This window comes from Primulina tabacum, chromosome 9 (genome assembly GCF_025594145.1).
Source record: "Primulina tabacum isolate GXHZ01 chromosome 9, ASM2559414v2, whole genome shotgun sequence".
NCBI classification, from domain to species: Eukaryota; Viridiplantae; Streptophyta; class Magnoliopsida; order Lamiales; family Gesneriaceae; genus Primulina; species Primulina tabacum.
In genome coordinates, this window is record NC_134558.1 from 39,946,396 (window position 1) to 39,973,296 (window position 26,901).

General features: G+C 34.8%; 2 protein-coding genes across 5 annotated transcripts; one reads left to right on the plus strand and one right to left on the minus strand.

The window, feature by feature from the left end:
- Nucleotides 1-3,441: 3,441 nt before the first annotated feature.
- On the plus strand, nucleotides 3,442-18,524 carry LOC142556147 (formin-like protein 20). Of its 4 annotated transcripts, XM_075667438.1 has the most exons (17): nucleotides 3,447-3,972; nucleotides 4,846-5,546; nucleotides 5,625-5,846; nucleotides 5,922-8,088; nucleotides 8,431-8,561; nucleotides 9,560-9,631; nucleotides 10,491-10,589; nucleotides 10,679-10,720; nucleotides 11,048-11,128; nucleotides 11,232-11,282; nucleotides 11,361-11,442; nucleotides 11,992-12,086; nucleotides 14,219-14,290; nucleotides 14,824-14,940; nucleotides 17,286-17,354; nucleotides 17,456-17,522; nucleotides 17,605-18,524. In XM_075667438.1, exons 1-17 carry the CDS (start codon nucleotides 3,900-3,902, stop codon nucleotides 17,757-17,759), a joined length of 4,296 nt encoding a protein of 1,431 aa, XP_075523553.1. In that variant the 5' UTR covers nucleotides 3,447-3,899; the 3' UTR covers nucleotides 17,760-18,524. The 4 variants fall into 4 exon arrangements, 3 of the variants coding, with proteins under 3 accessions (XP_075523554.1, XP_075523555.1, XP_075523553.1); XR_012822529.1 differs by lacking the exons at nucleotides 17,286-17,354; nucleotides 17,456-17,522; nucleotides 17,605-18,524 and having other exon boundaries at nucleotides 3,443-3,972; nucleotides 11,361-11,464; nucleotides 14,824-14,935; XM_075667439.1 differs by lacking the exons at nucleotides 11,992-12,086; nucleotides 14,219-14,290; nucleotides 14,824-14,940; ... (1 more) ...; nucleotides 17,456-17,522; nucleotides 17,605-18,524 and adding an exon at nucleotides 11,554-11,980 and having other exon boundaries at nucleotides 3,442-3,972; nucleotides 11,361-11,464.
- A 556-nt stretch (nucleotides 18,525-19,080) lies between these two features.
- LOC142556148 (uncharacterized) lies at nucleotides 19,081-26,437 on the minus strand. The gene is made up of 18 exons (XM_075667442.1): nucleotides 26,042-26,437; nucleotides 25,855-25,959; nucleotides 24,814-24,896; nucleotides 24,605-24,689; nucleotides 24,429-24,515; nucleotides 24,205-24,266; nucleotides 23,890-24,071; nucleotides 23,728-23,788; nucleotides 23,195-23,372; nucleotides 22,062-22,100; nucleotides 21,895-21,956; nucleotides 21,727-21,763; nucleotides 21,081-21,130; nucleotides 20,917-20,986; nucleotides 20,439-20,514; nucleotides 20,279-20,358; nucleotides 20,128-20,196; nucleotides 19,081-19,394 (listed from the first exon to the last, which is right to left on the minus strand). Exons 1-18 carry the CDS (start codon nucleotides 26,126-26,128, stop codon nucleotides 19,335-19,337), a joined length of 1,473 nt encoding a protein of 490 aa, XP_075523557.1. The 5' UTR covers nucleotides 26,129-26,437; the 3' UTR covers nucleotides 19,081-19,334.
- Nucleotides 26,438-26,901: the final 464 nt, after the last annotated feature.

Genomic DNA, 26,901 nt, shown 5'->3' on the forward strand with positions numbered 1-26,901 from the left:
TTGCTCCAGAAGTGATCTGAGCTGTAATAGAACTTGCTTATCTGTCTCTAGTGAATTTCCAAGGACAAGTTTTCCTGTGATTTTCAGATAGAATAAGAATTGTTTTAGTCCAAATGTTTATCCTTGAAAAACCCACAAAAATGAAAGAAGAGAAAAACAGTTTTCATGCAGAAGCAACACTTGAAATCACAAAAAGTACTCATCGCCACATATTGCCGAGTGCCGAACACACGTAGAAATATGACTTTAACACCCTCGTTTTCTCTTCATCCTAAGTAGGCGTTCTTTCAGAATAAGTTCCATCACAATAAAGTGTGATCAAATTTCTATGCGAAAATTATCAACAGTTGAATTGGATCCCAGAAAGAAGTTTAACATTCAGAAAAGTGATAAGTATGTTAAGATTGGAACATTTAGCAAGTACCTGCAATGAGAGTCAAGAAACATAGATCAGAAGCCAAATGAAACAGGAAATGATAGTTTTCTTCTTCTGACATCATAAATTAAACTCAATCCTGTTTCTTTCCCCAACTTGGATTCTTCAGTCACCAACAATTAAGTAAGAAAAAACTTGAAATTTTGGAAAATAACGGGTTTTACGCCAGTCAAACCTATGCATGCATGAGATTAGATATAGCGTGGAGAGTAATGTAAAACATTTGCATGAACACGAGTTATTTTGTTTCTTGGCGGCACTTTTTGATTGGAATCAAAGTCTACGAAAATGAATTGATCAGCTGAGTCGAAAGTTTAGAAAAATATGAATTAACTGTGTTGTGTAATATTGATTAGACAAAGAGTTTGATTTTGATTTCGCAACTTCGGGGAATTACAAAAAGTGGACCAGATTTCCATGTTCTTCCTAGGCTAAATTTGAATCAAAACTTTTTCTAGAAACAATGGCAAAATTTTATTTTAAATTTGTATATATGAAAATGCCACTGATTTTTGGTGTGATCAAAACTCTCATCCATATTAGTTAGAAGTCATACCTTTGGATGTAAGCCTTATTTCAAAGTTACTTAATTTTTTTTAAAGTAGTTCTTTTAATATTTTGGAAATATTTGGTCACGTTTTTAAATATTTCAAAACATTACTGAGAGCATTTGAAGAAACAAAAAGGCAGTATTTTTTTAGTGTTTATGCATTAGTTTCTTCTCAAAAAACGACACATAAAAAATGGTTAATAGGTATCTGAAAAAAATTAAGATTACAAGCAAACAACATTTTAAAGATCGAAAAGAGGTTTGGCTGTATCGCATGTATCGAGAAAAAAATCACTTACAACATAACATAACATTCTCTGTTACACTAATAATTGATTGTTACATATATCAAATTTCAACTGCGTCATAGTTATAAATTCGTTACATCAACATAAACACTAAAAGTGGAGATGTTATAAGAAAATTATAGGAAATGTTGTGGAAAATTTACAAACTGACAAGAAATATAAAAAAATAAAAAAAATATTGAGATACATGAACATGAGGTAAGAAAGGACATTGAACTTAACGTGCTAGGCTGTCTTCCAGACAAAGAGACATAGGCATTTAAAACATGCAACTTCATGTTTCTTTCTTTCTTTCTTTCTTTTTTTTACTGCAGCATGGGCGTGAAATTCTCTTTTCTAAAATAAGTATAGCGGCAAGCTTAAAAATAATTTGTTTTTTTAAGATAAAATAATTTTGTATTTTATGTTTTATTTTAAATTTATTTATTTACTTCTAATTAAAATTAGTGATTGAATAACTATATCTCAATAAAATTATAATTCTTGTGGTTGAATATTGGTATTAAGATAATACACATTCTATATTTGATAATTTAAATAATGATTATTAACGAAATGTAAGCATTCAAGTGTGTGTGTTTTGAGTAATACGCCTTCAGCATATTAAAAATATTTTGTCTCGCCGCTAGTAATAGAGCCAGAATATATTTAAAGAGCAAACATTTTCATAAAATCTTTTTTTTATTAATTTATTTTTATTAAAATACGTCTTACTAATTTAAATTTATATATATTTGATATGTTTGTATTCAGATGACACTCATATATTAGATACATAAATTTGATATGTTTCGCCACTTTTAATAGACGAGTCAATGGGTAAACACGATAGATAGGCAAGACAACCGTTGCGAATTTAATCAAACGTTGATGATGTAATGCAAACGTGGATAAGTGGACTAATTAATTGTTGCTTTTATTAATTTTGACGTTTGAGCCTATGAAACGTGAGCACCATTTTCCTGAATTATGGACTTCATGTTTAAAATGGATACAATCTTTAGTTTATTTTGTTTTTTTTTTTAAAAAAAGAGCTTAATTTAAACATATAATTGATTTAAATAAACATCATAAAAATATTTTTAGAAACTATTAACATTAATACAAATTTTGGAATATCGAAGTTATAATTTAAGAAAACACTTTAATTTTATTTTCAAAGAAAAAACTTCTGTAAAGCTCTCCTGTTTTCCAATCTCTAGAAAAAATACTTTTAAAGTAATTTGTTCAATGAAATCCTCCGTCTAGTTTTACCAATTTTTATTTTTAAAGAAACTGCTAATAAAATTATATTTGAATAAATAATTTCTCCATTGAAAAGAATTTGACATCATCATACACGTATATATGGCGTCATTTCAATATTAAAATTAATATATCAATATATATGCATACTCACATTTTTCTATTGCATACGTGCAATAAATCATGTGTATTTAGTATGCTGTTGTCCCTCCCTGGGAACTTACGGTTCTAATTTAGTTTTGCACATGCAAGTTGCAATGAACGTGGAGGGAGTTCTGATAGATTTCTTTTTCCGTTCAACAATTTAACCATCCAAAAACTTTTTATTACGATCATTTTCATTAATCTCTTTAAATAGTTCTTGATTCATGAGATAAGACGATAAAAAATAAAGATAAAAATATAAATAAACTAATTTTCAACTCAAATTCATATAAAACTTAAGCAAAATATAAAATGATGTAAGACAAAAACTTGTGAGACGGTCTCATGGGTCGTATTTTGTGAGACAGATCTCTTATTTGTGAATATCGATAGAATTGATCCGTCTCACAGATAAATATTCGTGAAACCGTCTTATTTATGATAGAAAGACGTTGAAAGTCATCTTAAATTTGAAGATCGTATCAATATTAAATTCTCAAGAGAAAAAAAAAGAGATAATGACATGCAACCTAATCTAATTATTTAATGCGTGATGGCAGAAAATCCCCACTAACATCAAATCGCACTTTTAAACACAACAAAATAAAACCAAACCAAAAACGAAAGTGGAAAAATGAGAACGAAGAAGAAAATAGACAAAATTCGGGTCCCACTCACACCTTCTCCGGGTCGGGTCTGTCTCAATCTTGACGTGCAGTCTCTCTCTCGACCCATGTGAGCCAAGTTTCTATTTATTCTTCTGTAATTGCTTGCAGCTAACGATCACATGGACTGCTAAATTTTCGTTTCTTATTGTCCTGATATAATTATCCTCAAATCACAATCCAAAGTAGTGATTATCTCCTATAATTTCCCCTCACTTGTTCATACCCAAAAAAAGTAGCTTTTTTAACTACTGCCGTTGACACTGCTTTTCTGTTTCTTGGTTCTTTGGTTTTTTGTTGATTCTGTCGAAATGTGCTGAATTTATTGTTTAATTTCTGTGAGGTGAAAAACCCGTGCTGGATTTGAGGAATTTTGCTTGGCATTTGGTTGTATCGCTGCTTATTTATTGTTTTCACGATCGCATTGTGGCAGTAATTGCTGAATTGTGGAGATATTTAGTAAGAAGTCCAGATTTAAGAAGAAAGTTTGGAGATTGGATTGGAAATCAGGGTTTTGGAACTGATTAGGGGGCAAACAGCGCCATCATTAGATGGCGCTGTTTAGACGATTCTTCTATAAGAAGCCCCCTGATCGGCTTCTAGAGATCTCCGAGAGGGTCTACGGTATGTTCGACTTGCTTATCCTACTCATTTATGTCTGCAGTATGTTTGGCGTTATGAAAATATGGAATCAGTAAGGCCATAGAGTTGGCGAGCTCGTTGGAGCTTCTTGATTGATATTTTCTCACCCTTGCTCGCCTTCTTACTGGTCTTTGACTAGGTTAGCTACGTGATAACTTTGTTCTTGTTTGATGCGACTACATTTGAAACTTCGGAAGTAGTTTTTCTTGGATGACATTTGAATATGCTACCCTAGTTGTTTGAAAGGATGCAGCGGTGGAGGAAGAATGGGGGCAAACACGATGGTTGCCACCGCTCTATTAATTTTTTTTGTCAACCGTATATTTTCCCCCTCTCATCTTTAAATTTTATACTTCAAATTTCGCATCCCTTCTGTTAATGTTCTGGTTCGGCTGCTGGGTACATAAACTGCTGCATAATGTCCATTTGGAAATTTTTATCTTAAATTCAACTTCATTTACTGATGTATAGTGCAAAATCTCCAAAGGTAGCATGATTCCTTGTTGTGCAAGATGTTCGTGTTAATTTTGTAGCTTGAAAGTGTCAAAGCGGTTTATATGAAATCTATTGCCATGCCTAATAATGAAGAATGCTTGTTAAGTCATGGCACTTTTGATCATCTTCCATAATAATATCATTATACCTGGAGGATCTTATGTTAAATTGCTACATCTCTGCTAATTCTTTGATCCCACCTAACTCTTTTCTCAAGTTGATTGATTTATGTTGGAACAATGTGATGTTTGCGTTTCATTGAACTTATTGTGTATCGCAGAGGAATTAATTTTAGTGAGCTACCAAGGGTTTTGGATTATTCAATATGTTGATGCAATCTTTATTTGTTTTGTAATGAAGTGTTTGATTGTTGCTTCTCCACTGATGTTCTGGATGAGGATGAGTACAGAGCATATATGAATGGGATTGTATCCCAGCTACAGGACCATTACCCTGATGCTGCTTTTATGGTTTTCAATTTCAAAGAGGGAGAACGGAGGAGCCAAATATCTGATGTATTATCTCAGTACGATATGACTGTCATGGATTACCCTCAGCAGTATGAGGGTTGTCCACTTTTACCACTAGAGATGATCCACCATTTCTTGAGGTCCAGTGAGAGTTGGTTATCACTTGAAGGCCAACAAAATGTGCTTTTGATGCACTGTGAACGTGGAGGGTGGCCTGTCCTTGCATTTATGCTTGCTGGCTTGCTTCTGTATAGAAAACAGTACATTGGTGAACAGAAGACGCTTGAAATGGTATATAAGCAAGCGCCTAGGGAACTTCTTCATCTTATGTCCTCTTCAAATTCACAGCCATCTCAGCTCAGATATCTACAGTACATTTCCAGAAGAAATTTAGATTGGCCTCCACCAGATACTCCTTTGGATTTGGCTTGTTTAATACTCAGAGTCCTTCCTCTATATAATGGTGGGAGAGGATGTCGACCAGCAGTCCGTATTTACGGTCAGGATACTTCTTCGAAAACATCCAGTAGAAGTTCAAAACTTTTGTTTTCAACTTCCAAAAGGAAAAAGCATATTCGTCTCTATCGAATGGTAATATAATGAATAAAATTTACATTGATTACAGTGATTTTATTGGATCTTTTAGCCAATCCTTATTGCTGAATGCAGGAAGAATGCAAACTGGTGAAAATAGATATTCATTGCCGTGTTCAAGGAGATGTTGTCATCGAGTGCATCCATTTAGGCAATGATCAAGTAAGGGAGGAAATGATTTTTAGAGTTATGTTTCACACAGCGTTCATCCGGTCAAATGTTTTGATGCTGACTCGTGATGAAATCGATGTTCTTTGGGATGCCAGGGAACAATTTTCTAAGGATTTTAGAGTTGAGGTAAAGGTTTGTTATAATGCGATGTTTCTTAAATCCTGAAGTTTTAAGAACTGAATTCATTTTTCTCTCTTTCAGGCACTCTTTTCGGATGCAGATTCTGTTCCACCTATTATTGCCAGAGAGTCTGCAAGTGAAGACGGAAATGAAACAGAAAGTGCTTCACCAGATGAATTTTTTGAGGCAGAAGAGATCTTCACTAATGTAGTTGATGGGCACGATGTGAAAGGTGAGTTTAATAATCAGACAGCTCAGCCTAGCGCTCAGAATGGTAGGAGTCTTCATGTGATAGCTGCTCGCAAGGATAATTTGGATCATCATGCATTTCAAGACTGTGCTGCCGATGAAGGTAGTCATGGACTAAACCACAAGTTTGATTCTAGTGTTAAATCTTCACAAGAAAATGCTTTGCATGACAGCGATGCTCAATCAAAGTCTAGGCCCGTTATAGCTGATGCAATCATTTATGAAGAATCCAAGTCTCTCAATTTTGATAAACATGGCAAGGTTGAAGAAGAGGATGACAAGGAATGCGATGAGGTTTCCCTTTCGATGAAGAGGATGGAAAAACAAGGTTCACCGCAGAAGTTTGCTTATGATAACGTTAAGGATATGTCTGATAAGGGGCTCTCAGCTATATCCAAGAAGCAGCCATTTTCCTCTTTAAAGCCTTCTGCAGATTCACTTGGTACCAGTAAGAAGTCTAAGCAGCAAGAGCCACAGAGCTCTATGACAAGACAGGCTAAGCCAACTGCAGTATCCAGGTGGATACCTTCAAATAAAGGTTCTTACACTAATTCAATGCATGTGTATTATCCGCCATCAAGGCACAACTGTGCACCACCTGATTTAGTTCCTGGAAAGGATTCCCCTCCTCGTGGGAAATCTAAGCTACAGGCTGTGACTGCATCTTCTGAAACTTCGGTTACTGCTGATAGAACTGGATCAGGCCGAGGAAGGTACCGTAGTCCAACCTCATCAGATTTGTCACCGTCACGAAAAGCTTCTTCCCGAACTTTGCCTCCATCACCCCTGGTGGAACACGAGACCCTGGGACTTAGTCCAGCTATTCAACCACCTCCATCTCTTACTCCCCCACCTCCTCCACCACCTCCTCCACCTTCTTTTTTGGTTAATGAATCTTCTTTGACACATGTGACAATTGCACAGGAAGTAGAAAACTCACCCTCTTCACCTCTAGCCCTGCCGTCCAATCATGTAAGTTTTACCCCACCTCCTCAGCCTTCTCGATTTTCATCTAAAAGCACCATCAGTTTTTCTTCTTCGGAATCATCTTCGCTGCCCTCACTTTCCCCGTCACTTCCACCTTCCACATTTTCTACTACTACAAGCTTAAAAAAAACTATTCATGGTAATATTTCCCGGCTTCCTTCTCCTTCTCCACCACCACCACCACCACCACCAACTCCTCACGATTCCACCATACAGAATGTTCCTCCACCACCGCCGCCGCTTACTGGCGGACCATTTAAACAAAGATATCACAGTGTGGGAATACCTTCTTGCACTCCCCCTCCACATTCGCTTCCTCTGCAGGATAGCCCTCCTCCAGCTCCACCACTCCCCAGCCAAGGCTTTCCTTCTTTTTCTTCACACGTCACTCCATCCACACCACCTCTATCCATCTTGCGTTGTGCTCCACCACCACCACCACCACCTGCTCCTCCTCTTGATTCACTGTGTCGTCCATCCTCTGAATATAGTGCATTACGTCCTTTGTTACCTCAGATGCATAGACCTCCACCCCCTCCGCCACCTCCCATACATGGAGCTCCACCCCCTCCGCCTCCTCCCGTACTTGGAGCTCCACCCCTGCCGCCGCCTCCTTTACATGGGTCCCCATCGCCACCTCCCCCTCCGCCTCCTATGATTGGTGGTGCTCCACCACCTCCGCCCGTTCCAGGAGCATCATCTGCACCACCTCCTCCTGGAGGTCATATTCCTGGGCCACCAATACCTCCAGGGCCTCCTAGACATCCAGGCAGTGCACCTCCTCCACCTCCACCATTTGGTGCGAAAGGACCTGCAGCAGATGGAAGAGGAATGCTCGCTGGGAGAGGGCGTGGAATCTCACGCCCTCCTGGGTTGTCAACTGTCCATACACCTCGAAGATCCACCTTAAAGCCACTTCATTGGAGTAAGGTGACGAGGGTGCTACAAGGAAGCTTATGGGAAGAATTTCAGCGGCAAGGGGAGCCTCAAGTGTATTGCTCTTTCTCTAATGGTACACTTTTGTGGGTTAGAATTGCCAGAATGCTTGTGTTTCTTCTTCATTTGCTTTGTTCCATTCTTAAAGTTTCCAGTATTTATTTTGCATTTTTGGTCCCCCAGTCCCCCCAAAAGGGCGAGGACCTAGAGGCCAGAGATGAGCTCAATTTTGTTTCCACATATGCATGAATGTAACCCGTGGTCCCATGTAAAAGTAGCGTTATTAAATTATTAAAACAAGGCTATTCATTGGGTTTTGGGTCTTGTTTTTTTAAAATATATATTTTTACTTTCATTGCTTTTTTCTTATTACTTCTTTATTCTCTTAAATTACTAACGTATCTCCTTCTGTTCCTAGTGCATCAGAATTCGATGTGTCCGAACTTGAGACCTCTTTTCTCCACTTCTCTCCCAAAGTCAGATAATGCGGGAGGCCAATCTGGAGGACGTAGAAAGTCTGTTGGATCTAAGCCTGACAAAGTCCATCTGGTTAAGTTGTTCGAATATATGATCTCTTTTACTGAACTTGTTTGAGGGCGTTTCATTGAATAAATTTAATTCTTTGGATCTCAAGAATTAGCCAAAATACAGTTTTTTTTTTTTCAAATTCCTGAAATTATATGGTAGATGATAATAAAATGGCACTGCTTTAATAAATTGAGATCATCTTAAAATATGAATTTCTTTCAAGTTAAGCATCATGGACTTGAGAAACCAAATACTTCTTGTGATCTAGTAACCATGAGAGTTTATGAACGTCAAGAATTCCGAATCTGCTACTGAGGGGAGAACCTTTCGAGGAGACCTTTTATTTACAAATGATACATTTCCATAATTTTTTTCTTGTTAAACTATAATCATTTGAGGGAATGTGCCATGTTTAGTATCAGATGTAATTGTATATCTGCAGGACCAACTTTGACTGGAAATAGTCTATCCTGTAGCAATCAAAGAAACTGAACCACTTGTACTGCATTTTAGTAGCAAATATAGAAATTGAGTGTGAGCGATAAGCTTTAGACTCTTCAAATCATCTTGAAAATCACATGAATAGTTGTTGAGTAATGGGTATCGTTAAAAAATCGAGAACTTTTTTACTTTGACAGACTTACCATTGTTGAGAAATGCCTCATCCAGCACAAAATATGTAATGGGTTTGCCATATAGATGTTTCTGTCACGAGAACACTGCTTTGGCTCGTTTCCTTCTACTTTGTGTGATATAGATCGATGAGACTGCATAGTATTACAACTTCAGAATTATGACCATATGTGGTTTCAAATAATGGTAGGATTGTATGCTTTTTAAGCTAATTTATATGTTTAGAGGGTTTTCTTTGAATGTGGTTCTCTCTAGAGTTCAGTTTTTTCCCTTTTTTGGGATGTCTCTCTATTGGCTGGGGTGGTCCACGTGTTATGCTGGGGGCACAATTTGTGCTTTTATGAATTTTTTTGGTCTGTAGTTAATCTAAATATTCTTCTTGGTAGATTGACTTAAGGAGGGCAAACAACACTGAAATTATGCTCACGAAGGTGAAAATGCCACTTCCTGACATGATGGTAAGTGTGGGTTGGTGCATCTTTACTATGTTTTACTCTCCTGATCTCAAATCGAGATTTTAAATCCTTCAATGGCATAACATCTGCTTGACGTAGCTTCTCTTATAATTTTTTCTGTTTGCCTTTTGTTCCTACCAAGTTTAAGATATTTCCATTTGAAACACTTAATGCCATCATGTGTCATCTCAACTATTAAATTTTCATTTGTAGTCACCTCATCATGACGATTTCGATTTGTAATAGTCTGTTGAATTTTTTTGTTTCCATTGTAAGAGATCTCCATTTGAAAGAGCTATTAATCCCAACAAATGATTACAGATGCTGCATGACCAATTATTTAGTATTTGATCAAGTAGTTGTTTCTATTGCTATGGAGCAAAACACTTATCGAATTATATATAAGTTTTAAATAATCACATTCAATTCATGTTTTAGAGAATGATAAATTAAAAGAAAAAGGCAAACAACGCAAATCGTTTCAATTCGAGTAAAACTATGATTTTGATTTGGACTGGGTTTCGGATGCATTATAAAACCTTAAATGTTGAGTTGGTCTAAAAATTAGTGAGACCCGTCCAACTAAGTACTCAGACACCTAATCAAGACAGTTTTAATTTTTTTCAGCTCTTTTAGCCATTTCCTCAGAGTTTTCTCTTCTTCCTAAGCACAAAATTTCATGACCATGCCTGTAGTCACAGACAAAAGAATAAAAGCTGATTGAAATTGTTGAAATGAAAACTATGATGGAACTGAAAATTGAAAGAACTTCAGTGGGTCAGACCTTTGCTGCTTTTGCAATTGTGAAAACATTTTCCACCTTTTTTTATTCCTGTAAAAGGGAGGATTGTGTGTTTTACAGGCTGCAGCTCTTGCAATGGATGAATCAATTTTAGATGCCGATCAAGTGGAAAACCTCATAAAGTTCTGTCCAACCAAGGAAGAGATGGAACTTCTCAAGGTAAAGCTGTCTTTGCTCATGCATTAAGCAATTCATGTCCACTGCTAATAGAAGGGGCCACTATTTACTAGCCACTAATTTGGTTTTAGGGCTATAAGGGTGACAAGGAGAACTTGGGGAAGTGTGAACAGGTCAGTGAACTGGATCCAAAAGAACACCTTTACCAATAATATGTATGTTCTTGCAATGTTAATATAAGTTACCTTGTTACACACTTAAAAGGATAATAATGATTAAATATTTGCATTTCTGAGATAGGTATCATGTAATCTCCTTGTTTATTACTGGAACAATAAATGTTACCACTCTTAACAAGATACCTTTTTGTTTGAAGATGTGGCACTTGTAACTTTTGTTTATATTTCTTGTTTCCATTTCCTATTCTTTGAAGAACTATGTTATTTTCTTGAGTTCTGAATGCTAAAGTTGGATGTTCATAACTCCATTTCCATGTTTAGTTTTTCTTGGAGCTGATGAAGGTACCACGAGTTGAATCTAAGTTAAGGGTCTTTCTGTTCAAGATTCAATTCAATTCTCAGGTGTGCTTGACATATATATATATATATATATATATATATATATATATATTTCAAAAAAATTACTAATCTTACTCCAGTTGCCTAAGTTGACTGCTTGTCTCAGGTTTCAGATTTCAAAAGAAGCTTGAACATTGTAAACTCTGCTTGTGAAGAGGTTTGTCAGAAATTATAATGGTCTCGCTTTGACATTTATTAGCTGCTGAACTAATTTTAATTTCTTCTCATACCTTAGGTTCGGATGTCCATTAAACTGAAAGAAATTCTTAAGAAAATTTTATACCTTGGAAACACATTGAATCAAGGAACTGCCAGAGGTAAGGATCTATTTATCCCAAGGTATGAAATAATAATTTGACAGCATGACTAGTGGAGGGTTTAATTTGCCCATAACTTGTATTCGATTCTTCACTCTGATTGTTGTTCAGGTGGCCAATTTCTTTGTTAGAACAAAAGATATATCAGTGGAGTGCATGTTACCAAATGCACAACCAGTACCCTTATCCTCATGCACCCTCTCTTCATGGATTCCTTAGCGCACTGGAAAGTATTGTTTTACTTTGCTTACAACCCTGAGTAGACCTTCACGGCTTCACAAGCATGAATACTTAAACATTATATGATACAGCATGTATCCTGCACTTGCATCTTTTGGTTTCATCTTTACCAATCCTATCGAGGTCTAACATGCCCTACCTCTCCATTGCAAAACCCTTTGTAATGTTGACATCTTGTTCACCTTATAGTATAGTTATTTTGGCTGTAATTTCTTATTTAAATATAAATATGGAATTTGACTTTGTTTGCAGCTGAAAGGAGTGGCAATTGTAATACTGCTTCTGATTTAAAAAATTGTCCTCATCCAGGATCTGCTATAGGATTCAAATTGGACAGCCTTTTGAAACTCACTGACACACGTGCAACAAACAACAAAATGACACTCATGCATTATCTTTGTAAGGTACTGGTCAATATTTTTGTCTTTTTTGTTTTAATTTTATGCAACTGATCTTCCAAATGGTTAGCAGACGGTTATTTTTCTTGGAACTGCTGACAGAGTTTGAAACAATCATGAAATGTCAACTTTTTGGCCTATATTGAATGAATCAACACACTTCCCCAAACAAGTTACTATGATTTTTGGTATTCGATGTTTTGAAATTCAGCATGTGAGCATTGTCTATTGTTGCCAGGTCTCAGATAAGTGATGTCAGTTAAGTGGTCCGAATGATTGAAAAAGATGATGACATCTAATGACATGGTAGCAATATTATTATTGCCAGAGTGGCATATCATAGTTCTTTGAGCAAATGAAGGATAATGCTTTTCATCTAGCTACTGTTACGTTTATTTAATCAGAAGTTAATAATCTTGTAAGAATCCCTCGAAAGTTTCTCTACATAACTAAGGCAGGAACCTGGAAATCCAGGGGATAAAGGATATGAGTTGGGAAAACCCTCACATGCGATTAAACTTTTCTTCTCCAAATTAACTTTTGCTTTTGCAAATTTCTTCTCTCTTTCCTCTATGCCCTCCCTTCCATCTCTGTACAGGTGGTAGCTTTGATGATCTCTTGCATTTTCCAACACTATTGCTGAGATATGCCTATAGTTTGGCAATGGCACCCATTGTTAGGAAGCTAAACACTATTATTCAATTTTTTTGCTGTTTTGTTCTTCTATTGATCTTATATTTGTACCTTATCCTACAGTAGATAACAAATCTATTATGAGCTTCTGAGATGGAATAGTTGTCAATAGCGCAAAGGTTGCTCGTGGCTATAGTGCATAGTGAATTAGCAATGACTATTTGAAATTAAAACACAACAAGTATATAAATATATAATATATAACATATAGTAACATCAATTCAACAGTTCTTGTTTAAATAACAAATATATAAGTTCAAAGTCCGAAGAGCCACGAGCAAAAGAAGAGGAGAAGCATCGGAAAATATTGAAACAAAAGAGGAGAAGCAGCATTGAATTGAAATAGAATAAGTCTAAAAATTGTGCAAAATAGGACTATAAAACATGTATTACTTTAAAAAAAGTGTTATGTAGCTTTGCTTTACGCTATCGTGATGTTGCGACGATAGCGCTCGCTAGGTTCGAAGTGTGGTGCGCATAGCGCCCCGTAGCCACGGGGCTTCGCTTCGCTACGTGCTCACTATTGACAACTATGAGATGGATCTAGTTATAGGACGATGGATAGATCGATCGTTGAGCTCCTAGATAGGTTTGCGAGTATTCTGCCCTTTTTACTTATCTTTGAATAATCTCAAGGGGCTCGTTCCTTGAGAGAACCACTCAATCTCTTTAGTAAAATAATTATTTGTAATTCAAGACATCCTTTTATTCATTAGTTGAGCAGTTTAAATACAAAAGAAGAGCCATCGCTTATTTAAAATGGGTGTGGCTTAATGCATATTTACATCCTGAATAAAAGGATGTCTTGAATTCCAAATAATTACTTTACTAAAGAAATTGAGTGGTTTAATTCCAAATAATTACTTTTATTCATCAGTTGAACAGTTTAAATACAAAAGAAGAGTCATCTCTTATTTAGGATGAGTTTGATGTGTTTGCATACTGGGCTGGTTTGATGTGTTTGGATCCATGACAAAATCCTTACATGCTCTTGTCTTTTGCTTTGTTTTTCCTCATACGGAACACACAATTAGCATGAAGACACATTTTTTTCTTCCTGGATCCTTTCTTCTCCATTAGCATTTATTTTGGCAAAGCAATGTTCACATGGAAGGCAATCATGCAATGCATAGATGTTTGAGCGAAGATCATGAGGAATTCACTTAAAATTATCAGCTTTGCTTCGCAACTATAATGGACTTAATTTTTAGGATATCACATTTTCTATTTGTTCTGAACTGCATCTGTGACTGTTAACCATAAAATGTGGTTATATAGCACTTCAGTGCCTGTGAGAAATCTTTGCTTATTTACCTACTTGGGATGCACGAGAAGAGAGGCTATGCACCACTCCTTACATTAAATGCTTGGATGATGCTTAGAAAAGGAACTCGATAGTTAGTCTGCTGGTGTGTGGTTGATTCTGTCTTGATTTTGTTTCTCAGGTGCTTGCTTCTAAGTCTCCTTCTCTTTTAGACTTCCATGAAGATCTTGTCAGCCTGGAAGCGGCCTCAAAGGTTTGTATTTTTAGGGTGAATTACTAATCTCGCGATACAGAAATTTTCTATAAAGAAATTTCAATACCAAAAACTCATTAATCACATCATAAATCGCGATGACCAGAATCTGTTAATTTTTCTCAGATTTCTTTGAGCAAGAAATTATTTGGTTAGCTTCCACAAAAAAGAAAAAAATAAAAAAGAAATCTTAATTATATTTTTAGTTTTTTGTACAAGAAACAGCGATTTCAAATAAATTAGACGAAATATTTTTTTCTTTTGGAAAAATGATCTTGTTTAAAAAATGTTTATGTGCATACCTAATTGAAAATATTTTCAAGGGAATGACTATTTTCTTTTTAAAATAACCTCATCCTTAAAATAAATCAGATATCGTAATTTTGGACTGAATATTACATTTTTAGATTTTGGATTTTTATACAAAAAAAAATTAGTTGGTTTATCTTTTGGGGATGAAAAATTTCTTCAGTTTTTAAATAATTTCTTTAGTAATTTTTCCTTTTGTTTCAATTCTTTGGCTTTTTTCGTAGATTCAATTGAAGTCTTTGGCAGAAGAAATGCAAGCAATTATCAAGGGTTTAGAAAAGGTGAAGCAAGAATTGCTTGCTTCAGAGAATGATGGTCCTGTATCTGAAAATTTTCACAAGGTAAGTATGGTATTCCTTGCACTTGTCATATCGTATGCATGCAGTGGTGCATCACAATATTACTAGTGTACAGGCACATGAGATGCGTATGCATAATGCATTGCATTTTATTTTCACATAAATAGCTTACTTTTTTATTTCAGTCACACGAACCTTCAAAATGTTATGGGTCGTCAATAGCATTAATACTTCGTTGAATTGCTGCCTAACTTAGATTAAATCTCAGGAGTCCCTCGTAAATTTTTTCCCATCATTTTTAATTAAAAAATCGCTGAGAGTCCAACAGTACATATGGTTTTATTTTGAGTGTTATGGCCTCTGGGACAGTTTTTTTGCGAAGTATTTTGGTGAAGGTTTTGGGAAAATACAATATATGTTTATTTTTGTTTCTACAGAATTAAATTGTGTAAACATGATTTGATAAAATAATTTGCATCTTAATATGTAACTCATATCAGAAATGGTTGGATAAAAATATTTAATGATATTAAAGTAGCATATTTTTGGTTACTAGGAATGATCACGTGCGATGCACGTGGTGATTAATAATGAAAAATATAATAACGAGATTTAGATAATTTTTAAAATCGTTTGAATAACATCTTGTTTATGAGTATTTATTAATCTAAATATATCAAAATACAATAAATAAAAATACACCATGACGATAAATCAAATATATTCACTTATTTATATAACATTTTTCAATTTACATGATTATAACATAATGACAGCTATCTCAAATTAACAAAGATATTTTTCATCCAAATATCATTCACAATGAAAAACAATATAAATAAAATTAAGAGAATAATAAATTTTACTAAAACCAAAATCACAATGTATTTAAATGGAGTGCATATAGTGATTGTCAATTAAAATTATCTTAATTAACTAAATTATCACAATGATGTTAAAATAAAACCCATAAACTTGTTATTAAGTTAAATATCAATTGTGTTTTTGCTAACTTTTAACTCATTGTGAATTTTGTTCAACTTTTTCCTTTTATAGAATAGATATTACAAATCAACTCAAATATTTTAACCGGTATAGTAGCTCAATCGTCATGATTCGATCGATGTATCCAACAAGGACAATTATTGCATTCCAACAATATCAATAATTACACTAATTGCAATCTATGAGAATCGATCTCATGACTTTGACTCTTATATATACCAATTGTAAGATCATACATTTGTCGATTTACCAAAAGTTATAACCGAGGTAACGATGCAACATTAACTAAAATCTTTTAAAGTCATAAAACAACTCAAACGTCACATTTGGATTGTTATATCTTACATAAACAATTATTGCACCTAACAAATATGATATAGTTGTTATTTTACATTTTAGAAATCATTTTTCTAAATCAAATTTATTCTCACTAATCAAATAGTTTCATCGAACACAAAGTAATTTTAATTGCTAATAATAATTTAAACACAAATATTAATTGTTAGGATGACCACTCTATGTCATCACCTATGCTTCATTAAGTTGCAATCATAGTAATAATGCACAATGAATTGGTAAACATAATTTAGTTAATTTAATATGTGAGTAATATTAAATAACAATTTTGTTATTTTGAAATGTGAAAAATAGTTTTTATGTATATAAATTCATCATATATAATGATAAATTAATTAATATGTAGAAAAGAGAAAAAATTATTTTTTATGTATGTAATTTCATCATATACAATTAGAAATTAATTAATAGGTTGAAAAGAACAAACAAAATAACAAATCAATATATTATATACAATGATTTCGTAATAGAATAATGCCTAATATAACCATACTTTGTATTATGTTTAGAACGCAATTGAAAATTAATAACAAAAATATATAATAATAGAAACTTTTAATTTTAAAAACATTATTATCTAAAATATTATCATAATACATAATGAATCATAAATGAAATCACTAAATTATTGAGTAACTATTTATTTAATTATTACTTAAATCAATTTATAAAAAAAAAGAAAAGATAAGATATAAATATTAAATATTCATTAGCAACCATGAAGAAATACACTAATTTTAGTGACAAATTTTAGTTAGCAACAAAGAAAAATTATAGATAAATTGATAAATTCAATATGCATTAATATCCAAAGGCATTTAAGATAGACAATAAATTATAAAAGAATCCATCAAAAAAATTATTGATTTAATTTGCTACATTAAATGAATAAGGTATATTGGAAAATTCACAATTAAAAGTCATATATTTATATGTATGTTAGATAATATAGTGATATAAACTTTTGAAGGAATTGTATGACATTCACTTGATATCTTATGACTTACGAGGTTCCTTGCATGCAGACATTGAAGGAGTTTGTCGATGTAGCGGAGATAGAAGGGTCCTCAGTAACAAACCTGTATTCTGTTGCGGTAAATTTCCGCCTGGATTAAAATGAATCTATGTGACACATCACGATAGCATCTGATTATTCCTGGGTAATGAAATCGTTCATCTCTCTCTTGTTGGGCAGGGAAGAAATGCCGATGCACTGGCCCTGTATTTTGGTGAAGATCCTGCCCGATGTCCATTCGAGCAAGGTGATATTACTGTGTATTTTATTTTGGCTTGTGTGACCTTGACGTTGCAGATTGCTAAGTCAGTGTCTGATCACATATGCAGTTCCAGCGACTCTATTAAATTTTGTGAGGTTGTTTCGAAAAGCTCATGAAGAAAACCGTAAACAGGATGAACTGGAAAAGAAAAAAGCTCAAAAGGAGGCTGAGATGGAGAACCCAAAGGGAATAAAATTGACACCAAAAGCAACGAAGCACTAAGAAATGCTTTAATATTTTCATATGTTTCCTCCTCAACCATCAGGACTGAGCACATGTTGGATACAGACTTCCGACCCACAGATACCACAACATGGATCGGCCATGAGCCTTAAATGCCAGATACTGTGGCATGGATCAGCTATGGAATTATTTGGTTTCACTGGACCCAGAAAAATGGAGTGAGAGGGTGCTCTAGCATGACAATACCTGAAATTCTGTGTCAGCGACTTAAAAAATTCAGCTACTCCAGTTTGCACAGGATTCAGGAATCCTCTGTGTTAAGTCTCTGATCAGTAACTACTGTTCCTGGGGCTGGGATCTTTAAAATGAGTCACCAAAGGTAAATATGGACCCGTACAACTGATCATATGGCCTGGTATGATCCTGAAAGGCCTCTCATTTTGTCCTTGAAAGCAGAGTCGGTATCTCCTCCATTTGTCTTATCTGCTTGTGAGGATTGGACTGGAGTTGAAGAGCATATCACAAAAATGTACCAAGATACGTGTAAAATTGTACCAAATCTTGTTGAATCATGAAAAGTTGTATTCCTTGTACTTACTGGTCAAGGTAAGATTGTTGTAAACAAGTGAGGATTAGATATAGGATTTAGAAAAGTAGGCTCTGCAAGCAAGTACATGGATAGTGATAGTCGAGATTAGGTTCTGTTCCACAAGATGATTCGATTTTTGGAACATGAGACTCCAGTTTTGTAATGTATGACACGAATTATCATTTATATTACTGTAGCGGAGAGCATTGTGTTTCCGGGTCGCACGTTTCTCTTTATTTTTGCAACTTTTCTATTTATATTGGCACTCAAAAATGTTAAGTCATTGGGAGAGGAGACATTTTTGCAACTATTCCATTTGATTATTTGTTACCAAATAAAATCATTATCTTTCAACTGATTATAAGGGAAAAAACACATGTTTTTCCCACTCCGAACTAAGAACCAATTTGATTTTGGGTTTCAATAATTACCACAACAATAAAGGGGGATAACTAGACGCACTTCGCGACAAACCCCAAATTATAATTAAAAATAATTGAACTTTTAAGATCACCAAACAAGCTTAAAATGGTACTACCACAAACTGGTTGATGCTCGAGTAACGGCTCAACTCGAAGATTCTCTATTTCGGGTTTCCACAATAAATCTCAATTGTATCAGGAAAAAATAAAAATATATTTCACGAAGCAAGAAATTTCCATCCCAATGACAAAATTAAAGCCCAAATTCTAACTACAGGATGCAATAAAGCATGTGAAAGCTTATAAACTCTCAAAACAATAAAAGACAACGCATTAAATCATAATAGAAGAGTTAACATAAAAGTAGTTACCGTCTATAATTTACTGAATCTGATTCCATGTTTTGTTTACAACGAGAATTATGAGATAAATGATAATATGTACGTAATTAATTCTACTTGTTCCTCAAAATTTGGAAGTGGGAAGTTCCACTTGTATAACATATATATGACGAAAGAATATATCTAGCCTGAAAATAAACAAATGCATGTTAATGAATAGTCAAAAGAACAATAAATAACACATGAATTCACCAGTATTCTTCTACTGCAACCGACATCCTTGCTCTTCTGCCTTCATATACAGAAGTCCCCGCCTAATTCTCTGCAACAAAACTAGAAAAAATTACGAAAGCTGCACAGTGCATGCTTCAACACACACACACATTAACATTTCGCATGGTTTAGTTCAACAAGAAAGAGCTGGTGCACATTCCAGTGCCCACCTAAGTACAAATGAACAGAATCAAACCCAGTACTACTTATATTTCCATGTTTGAACTCAAACTTGGATTTTTTTGTACCAGCTTCAAAATATTTTAAACTAATAAGCAATTATGTCGAGATTAAAACTGACTCATTGAATCCACTATTAGAAGTTAATTACCGAGATTTTTTCAACAAATGCTTGGATTATAATTCAAGCATTGGACCTCGTTTAATTTGCTGTAGACCAAATAATATAAAATCAAAATTTGTCTTGAAACATTTTTAACCACGTTTCAGCAAACATGCATAAGACTAGCAGGGTATTATACTTCAGAATACAGATAAAAATAATTTTCGAGCATACACCCAGAAAGATAGAAAGTTGACTAGAATCATTTCCACATTTGAGAAGCAAATCTCTTGTAATGTTTGAGCACTAACGTACGGAGAACAACTCTAGTGCAAATTTCCTAGCTATTTTACTTAAAAACCACACAGTTATGACAACATGGCCACATAGTATAAATTGTGGAAGACATCATCAACAATTTCCATATCCAAGTGCAGGCAACCTGCCACCAGCAAAAGAGCATGCTACTATCAAAGATATAAAAAATGAGGAGCATTACCTCCTTTGTATCTCTCATGCGAAGGAGCTTCAATTTTTCTGATGGTCTCCGATTTGTTAAAGTCGCAAGCTGCGTTCATGGAATGCATCAGCAACAAGCTACAAATGTTATATCATGATGAAAAAAAATACACACTAATTCGTATCAATACCCAAAAACTAAAGCGCTCAGGATCATGTGTTGAGGGCATTAAACCTTCGGCTTTAAAAAGCTCTGCAAGCCTTATCCTATCTGTAAGTAAACACTCATAAAGAAATCTAAAAGAATCTGAAAAGTATCATTTCACAAATGAGAGATTGGCTGATAATGACCTCCCTGAGCCGCATCTTGTGCATCCTTCATCCACCGGCGAGCAAACACTGCTGCATTTTGTGTCAGCTCCAGATACTGTAAGAATAAAAGTTGAGTCAAACAAACCAAAACAATATGCAAGTTAAGTCTTTCAGGGGTTCTTCATCTATCATATGCAAGGGAAGCTATATTTAAAATTTCTAAACACAAGATACAATGAACTCGAAAAAGAGGCAGATGGTACAATCAGAAGTACAATGAGATATTGGACAGTCCATTAATAACATACAGGATACCGATGCCAGTTTCCCATTGTACTCTCGGCGCTTTTCCGAATATCCATATGTGGAAGTAAACTACAATATTTCATGATATCAATCTAGTACAGTAAGACACTCATTGACCTCTCTGACTTTAGAACTTCATGGTACTTTTCACTAGGGAGAAGCCCAGGACGGAATGTTCACTGAATGTCTTACTGTCAAATGTAGCACTTACGGAATGTCTCTCTGCTGTTCCCTCCAGCGGAATATTATCCTGCACCCATTCAACTTCAGAAACACGGTACCTTCATGTAGAATGATAAAATGAGATAATAAATCAACAATTTTAGTCGTGGACATATCAACAATTCAGGCACCATACAGAAAACAGAAGTTTACCCATCTTGATCCCAACATCTTACAATCCGGCATCTCCTACGACTTTCGACCTGCATCCAATAATCAGTTAGACTAAAATAAAAAACAAAAAAGAGATGAAAAAATTATTTTTCCCACGTACTTTATCCTTGAACCCAACAAACATGTAAGGGACATTTATTATTTTTCCTAGATGAATATTATCCCAACATAATTCTCAACAGAAGTATATTAAATCTTTACGGGGCCAGAGACCTCTCTAATGCACGACTAAATTTCAATGTGACTGATGTGATTGGCTTAAAAATGAATTTCAGGGACTTTCATCTTTAGATTCGCTTACAAGTCAAATGCTCCAGTCGACAATGGCTAAACAATATGGTCGAAGATCCATAATGGCCCATGGCTGGTTGAACTAAAACACATTAGTCACAATATCTCGTACGACTGTTGTTCTAACACTCAAGATGTTTGAACATTAATAAAAATCCATAATAAAACAACAATCAAATCCAAATGATGACAAAGTAGAGTCCAGGCACGTGAAACAAAAAAGTAAATAATGTCAAAATTACGATAAGATCTATTATTAACTTTCTTTGTAAGTCGAAACCATAGCAAACATACAATACAACTAAATTCATAGGCGTAAAGCTAATATATTTACCTCTAAAAAGAAACGTCCATCAGGGAGTGGCTCACAACTGCATTAAGAAGGAAACGTGATCATCATCTATGCGCCTGAAGTGCCAGTAAAACCAATCCATAAAGTATTTATAGTGTTCTATAAAGCACCCATCAATGTAGTAGTATTCAACATAGACCAATCACTTACTCTGTAATCTCCACCTCACATGCATGATCAGCTATTAAACCTGTAGTTGAGTCTGTAATGACCTACATCAACAGATGATTTGCCCAAATGGAAGCAAGAAAGTTTACAACCAAGAAGAATCAATCAGTCAAATAAAAACAACAGACGAATTTTAGTTAAATAATTATCATTCCCATCCGACGACTTCCTTCCATTATCCTTCTCACCTGTTTCAAAACAATTAGGCTGAAAGTTCAAATCATCCAGTCATGGAAAACAACATAAAAATAATGACTAAACTGGGTCTATAATACAATAAGCAGTTAGAATGGCCAACCTAAAAGGGTCCAACCATGAACATATCAGTGACTAGTGAAATTTTTTAATGGCATCTTACATCACTAACTCTGTGAACGGGGACAGATGTGACCATATTGCATTTTATGTCAAATATCAAAGTGGGCTGTTCACAGGATAGAGTGGTTACGAGTTCAAACAGCATTCTACTCTAAAATTGATAGAAACAAAATCCTAGGGATGCAGCAGTAGATAATGATGTTCTATTCCAAGTAGTGGCATGCTATTTTCAACAAAAGCTAAATAAATATGTTCAACTTCCAACTTCCATTTTGTAGACAAGGATTCAGCATTTGAAAGTAATAATAACACTGCAAACCACATATAAACTCATTTATTCATTAGCTATTTTGGAGATTGCATAAGTCGTGCCCACAAGTAGGAATAATTACAAAAAAAAATAATAATAAAACAATCGCACATGTACCATGGTACACAAAGGTCATCTAGTACTTCTATGCAGTCTTTTCTTTTCAAATTAAGTGATAATCTTTAAAACAGTTGTGCCTCATCCATTGCTGCCTTATACAAATTTATAACAACGGAGCTATTTTCTATAAGAAAAGTTGACGGCTGCCATATTTTGTCCACTAATCCTGTACCAATTATTTAGATATGATTATCATCTACCTTTTACATTAAATAATAAATTACGTAAGTAAATTAAGCAGGTCAGTAAAAGTAGGTCTCAGAGTGGCTTGCATTGTGTGTGTGTGTGTGTTGTGGGGGAGGGGGAGGGGGGGGGCTATGAGGGCATGGCATACAAAATCAATGAACATATTACAGTTAAAAAGAAGAAATACTATCTAACGTCTGTACCACAATTTTGATATGGCAAGCTTATGAAAATAATTTATACATGTAACATCTTCAAGACTTGAATTCAGGTAGAGGTTTTTCACTATCTTCAATCCTTTTAAGAAATCAATTTACCACAGAAAGTAAACTACTTTGATCAACTTACCATAAGCCTATAACGAGGTTCAAATATGTTAAGCTGAAAATTTTGGCATGGTAGTATGACGTCCATGACAAAAAGAGGAAGCAAATCAACACCAGGGTTTATCAAAATGGCATGTTCCGACCTCCTTTCAGCATATTCTTCGGGAAAGTTTTTCTGTATAACGTTGTTCAATGTGACACTGAAAAGTAGCCAGTTAATTGCTGAATTATTTTTCCATGTGCATCGAAATCTATTATTTGCTGAGTGATAATCTTAGTATAAGATTAACGTTTTCCATGACACAGCTTCGTACGTAACATCTAAAAGCATATGAAACTGCTGTAAACAAGGAAGGCCATGTACAAACCTTAACACTTAAATGGAAATCACCATATGAAAGTCTCTTCCGTGAAACTTAGCAATTTTTTAATAAAAATACAGCATGAAAACTTGTCTGTTTTGAGAAATGTATCACTGATAGTAATCATCTGGAGTGTAATGTCTATTGCCAGAGCGGATGAAATGGTCACCATGTTAAGAAGTGAGAAATTAACCTGACTGCACATGTTCTGGGACTTATAAACAAAACAGTGCGGCAGATTGGGCATCGGTTACCTGAAATTTTTAACCAAATACTGAATAAAACGGGGATTATTGACAAGATAAATACAAATTAGAGAGCGGAAAGCAAAGAAAGAAATAACCAGCAAATCTACCTCTGTCCATGGATTGAAACAGGCAAGAACGACAAAAAGAGTGTCCACAGGGAGTTGTAACAGGTTCATACAGTAATCTCAAGCAAACTGTGCAATCATAATCATCAGTACGATGTGGTTTTGCATGGCTTCTCCTCAGTAATGTATTGGCTGTTGATCTCTCCAAATTCAGAAGAGGATTACTGGACGATGGAATATTTGATTGGTTACAACAATTTTATTTGGAACGAAGTATTTAAAATGTTCAACCAGAACTTTAAATCTGTCGATTCAACCAGAAATTTGATTCAGATTCAACTTTTGAGAACGTATTACCTATGAGGATCAATTTGAAGGCCATAATATATAACTTCCTGAGCGAGCTCATACCTTTCCAACTGGCCATTATAACACACAATAAATGCAAGATAATGCAATGTAGAAAATTCAAACAAGACCGGTTGAGAATAATTCATAAGGAATTATATAAAGATATCCTCCAGGAAAATTATGTTTTCTGTCATTTCAATCCAACACAGTGCACAAAATGTCATGCTTACCAGGATGAGTGCATTTGCCTTGAGAATGTAGGATGTCACAAAATTAAGTTGCAGACTCATCACCTTATCCGCATCCTTCAGGGCAAGCTGAAACCAAGCACATGATTATTTGAGATCTATAATTTGGAAAACAATCAGGCAGGCAATGTGGGAATAAGATTAAGATATGGGAATACCCCAGCATGAGTGGTTGGATCCAACCCACTTAATGGTCTATATTCAGATGCAGATGGAGGCCTGTGTTTAAGGAATTGACAAATCCTGGAAGGAATTAAAGGTTAGAAAACCATGCAACAGGAAACAATCATTATTAACTAGCAATGAAGTTCAGATAAAGGGGATGATAAAGTTCAATAAAAAAACCATATTTTTTGGTGATATTTACCGAAGATATGCAGCACATCGGTTCCCAAGAATAACAGGATCATCAGGTTTAATGTTGTTAGATCTTGAGTAAAACTCAATCGCCTGATTAAAACATAATCAATCAAAAAACACTTACAAAATGTGTAATGCAAGATATTTTTTTTTCATTTAAATTAATACCAAACCAAATGCTCGCCAGGAATCTCATTTGGAAGTCAGAAGAAAATTAGCAATATTTGACAAGGTATAGAAGTGCTTCTATCAGCATACATCACATCACATGCAATAACCTGAATTTGTTTTTCTTTCATTCAAAATATATAACATAGTAATTGCAAGCAATGCTAATTATGTATTGTCATGAATAGTTCAACTTTGCCGTGTTTTATCAATTGCATTGGGATTTGGGATTGTAGGCTAAGTCGTCAGCTTTGTCATGGTTTACCAAATACATTACAAGCATGAACCAGTCACACACATCTAATGGCATATTATAACAAGAATAATTAGATAAAATGCATTAAATGGAAGCTCCATGACATATATATCAAATAAATTTATATTTTTGATAAACTATTTGCACATAGCTCATCTCGTATGGCTTCGGTAGAAAAGCCATAAAGACAAGAGTGATTATTTAATTTTGAAAATAAACTATGAGACATGCACATTGCACACTACCCATCAAATAAATAGCTCCTTTCATTTGTTATTCAATCACAAGAAGATGCAATATCAATTCTGGTTGGCACAAATACACCCGCGAATATAATCAATATACACTGCCAAAATAGAAATAGCCAACCATAATGTTGAAATGTGTTTCGCAGCCATATTTTTCATGAATAAAAGAATCAATAAACTTTTGACTTCCTCCAAATTCAGGTGAATTTATATTCCCATAGCTGACAAAACATGGAAACAAAAACGACTAGCCAAAATAGATGTTTAAATCAACGATCACTCTAACAAACACACACCTCTACCTTGAATAAACACACATGTGCTCCTATATGCTCCACACCGACCTCTGCAAAAATAGAAAGGTGGGGAAACTAACCTGATCCAATCGATTCTCTCGAAAAGCCTTGTTCCCAGTGTGCATGAGATCATTGAGATGACTGTACCTCTCCCATGACATTGATGGTCCTTCTCCTTCATTCACCTGCATAAAAACCACCCACACCATAATCGTACGATGCATAAGTACGGTAAACACACAACAAAAAGGAAGATACAGCACTCACATATGGAAAATCCTGGACATCATCTATCCCTTCCAAACTGAAAACGGAGGCAGCAGATGAGTCGCCACCGCCACCGCTGCTTGACATTCCAGCAAAAAACGATGCGAAAGGGACCGAATAAAGGGGAAAAAATCGTTATTTCAGGCAATATGACGGAGTAACAGTGTAGTGCGACTATCCTTTCATGGATAGTTATGATAATAAAAATGAGTCTTTTGGGCAAATGGGAGCAGAAGAAACGTCATCGTTCAGCCGTGGGCGAGAGGTAGCAGCATCGTGTTTGTTGCTGTATCCTTCGTCACATACTTGGACTCTGTTCGTCTACGTGTTCCTCCCCAGTCCCCCCCACCCATAAGTCCTCCTTACTTCGTCTACTTTCTCTCTCCGCATGTGTAAATACAAACACACATATATCTATATATAACATGTAGATATAATTTATGCGTATTGATTTTATTACTGAATTTGGCATTTTCGAAGAGCTTTCGTTCTCAACAAACAAAAGCCCGCATATTTTATTCTGAACCAAGAGAAGATTTTTCTTGAAATTCTTGTTGGCTATTACTATTCTCAAAATTGTATCGATCGAGTGATCCGAATAACCCCAATTTTGTGGGATAAATTTTTTCTCAGATTGAGATGATTTAGTTTATTGATGAAACGATGAAAGATGTAATAATTTATATGAATAATATCATTATACATATCTTTAATATTTTGTAAAAAATGAGTCAAATTTTGAATGGAAAAGACTGTACAAATCTCGATATTCTAGTATCATATACTAGAGTATGTCTCTTGTGAGACGATTGGTCAGCTCTACCGATATTCACAATAAAAAATAATACTTTTAGCATAAA

What these genes read in the sequence shown, in the direction of transcription:
- LOC142556147 (XM_075667438.1), top strand. Translation starts at nt 3,900, where the DNA reads ATGGCGCTGTTTAGACGATTCTTCTATAAGAAGCCCCCTGATCGGCTT. An exon ending in GATCTCCGAGAGGGTCTACG is followed by an intron (nt 3,973 to 4,845) that starts GTATGTTCGACT and finishes TTTGTAATGAAG; the next exon opens with TGTTTGATTGTTGCTTCTCC. An exon ending in TATCTGAAAATTTTCACAAG is followed by an intron (nt 14,941 to 17,285) that starts GTAAGTATGGTA and finishes CCTTGCATGCAG; the next exon opens with ACATTGAAGGAGTTTGTCGA.
- LOC142556148 (XM_075667442.1), bottom strand. Translation starts at nt 26,128, where the DNA reads ATGTCAAGCAGCGGTGGCGGTGGCGACTCATCTGCTGCCTCCGTTTTC. An exon ending in GAACAGCAGAGAGACATTCC is followed by an intron (nt 20,515 to 20,916) that starts GTAAGTGCTACA and finishes TTATTCTTACAG; the next exon opens with TATCTGGAGCTGACACAAAA. An exon ending in ACAAGATGCGGCTCAGGGAG is followed by an intron (nt 20,359 to 20,438) that starts GTCATTATCAGC and finishes GTTTACTTACAG; the next exon opens with ATAGGATAAGGCTTGCAGAG.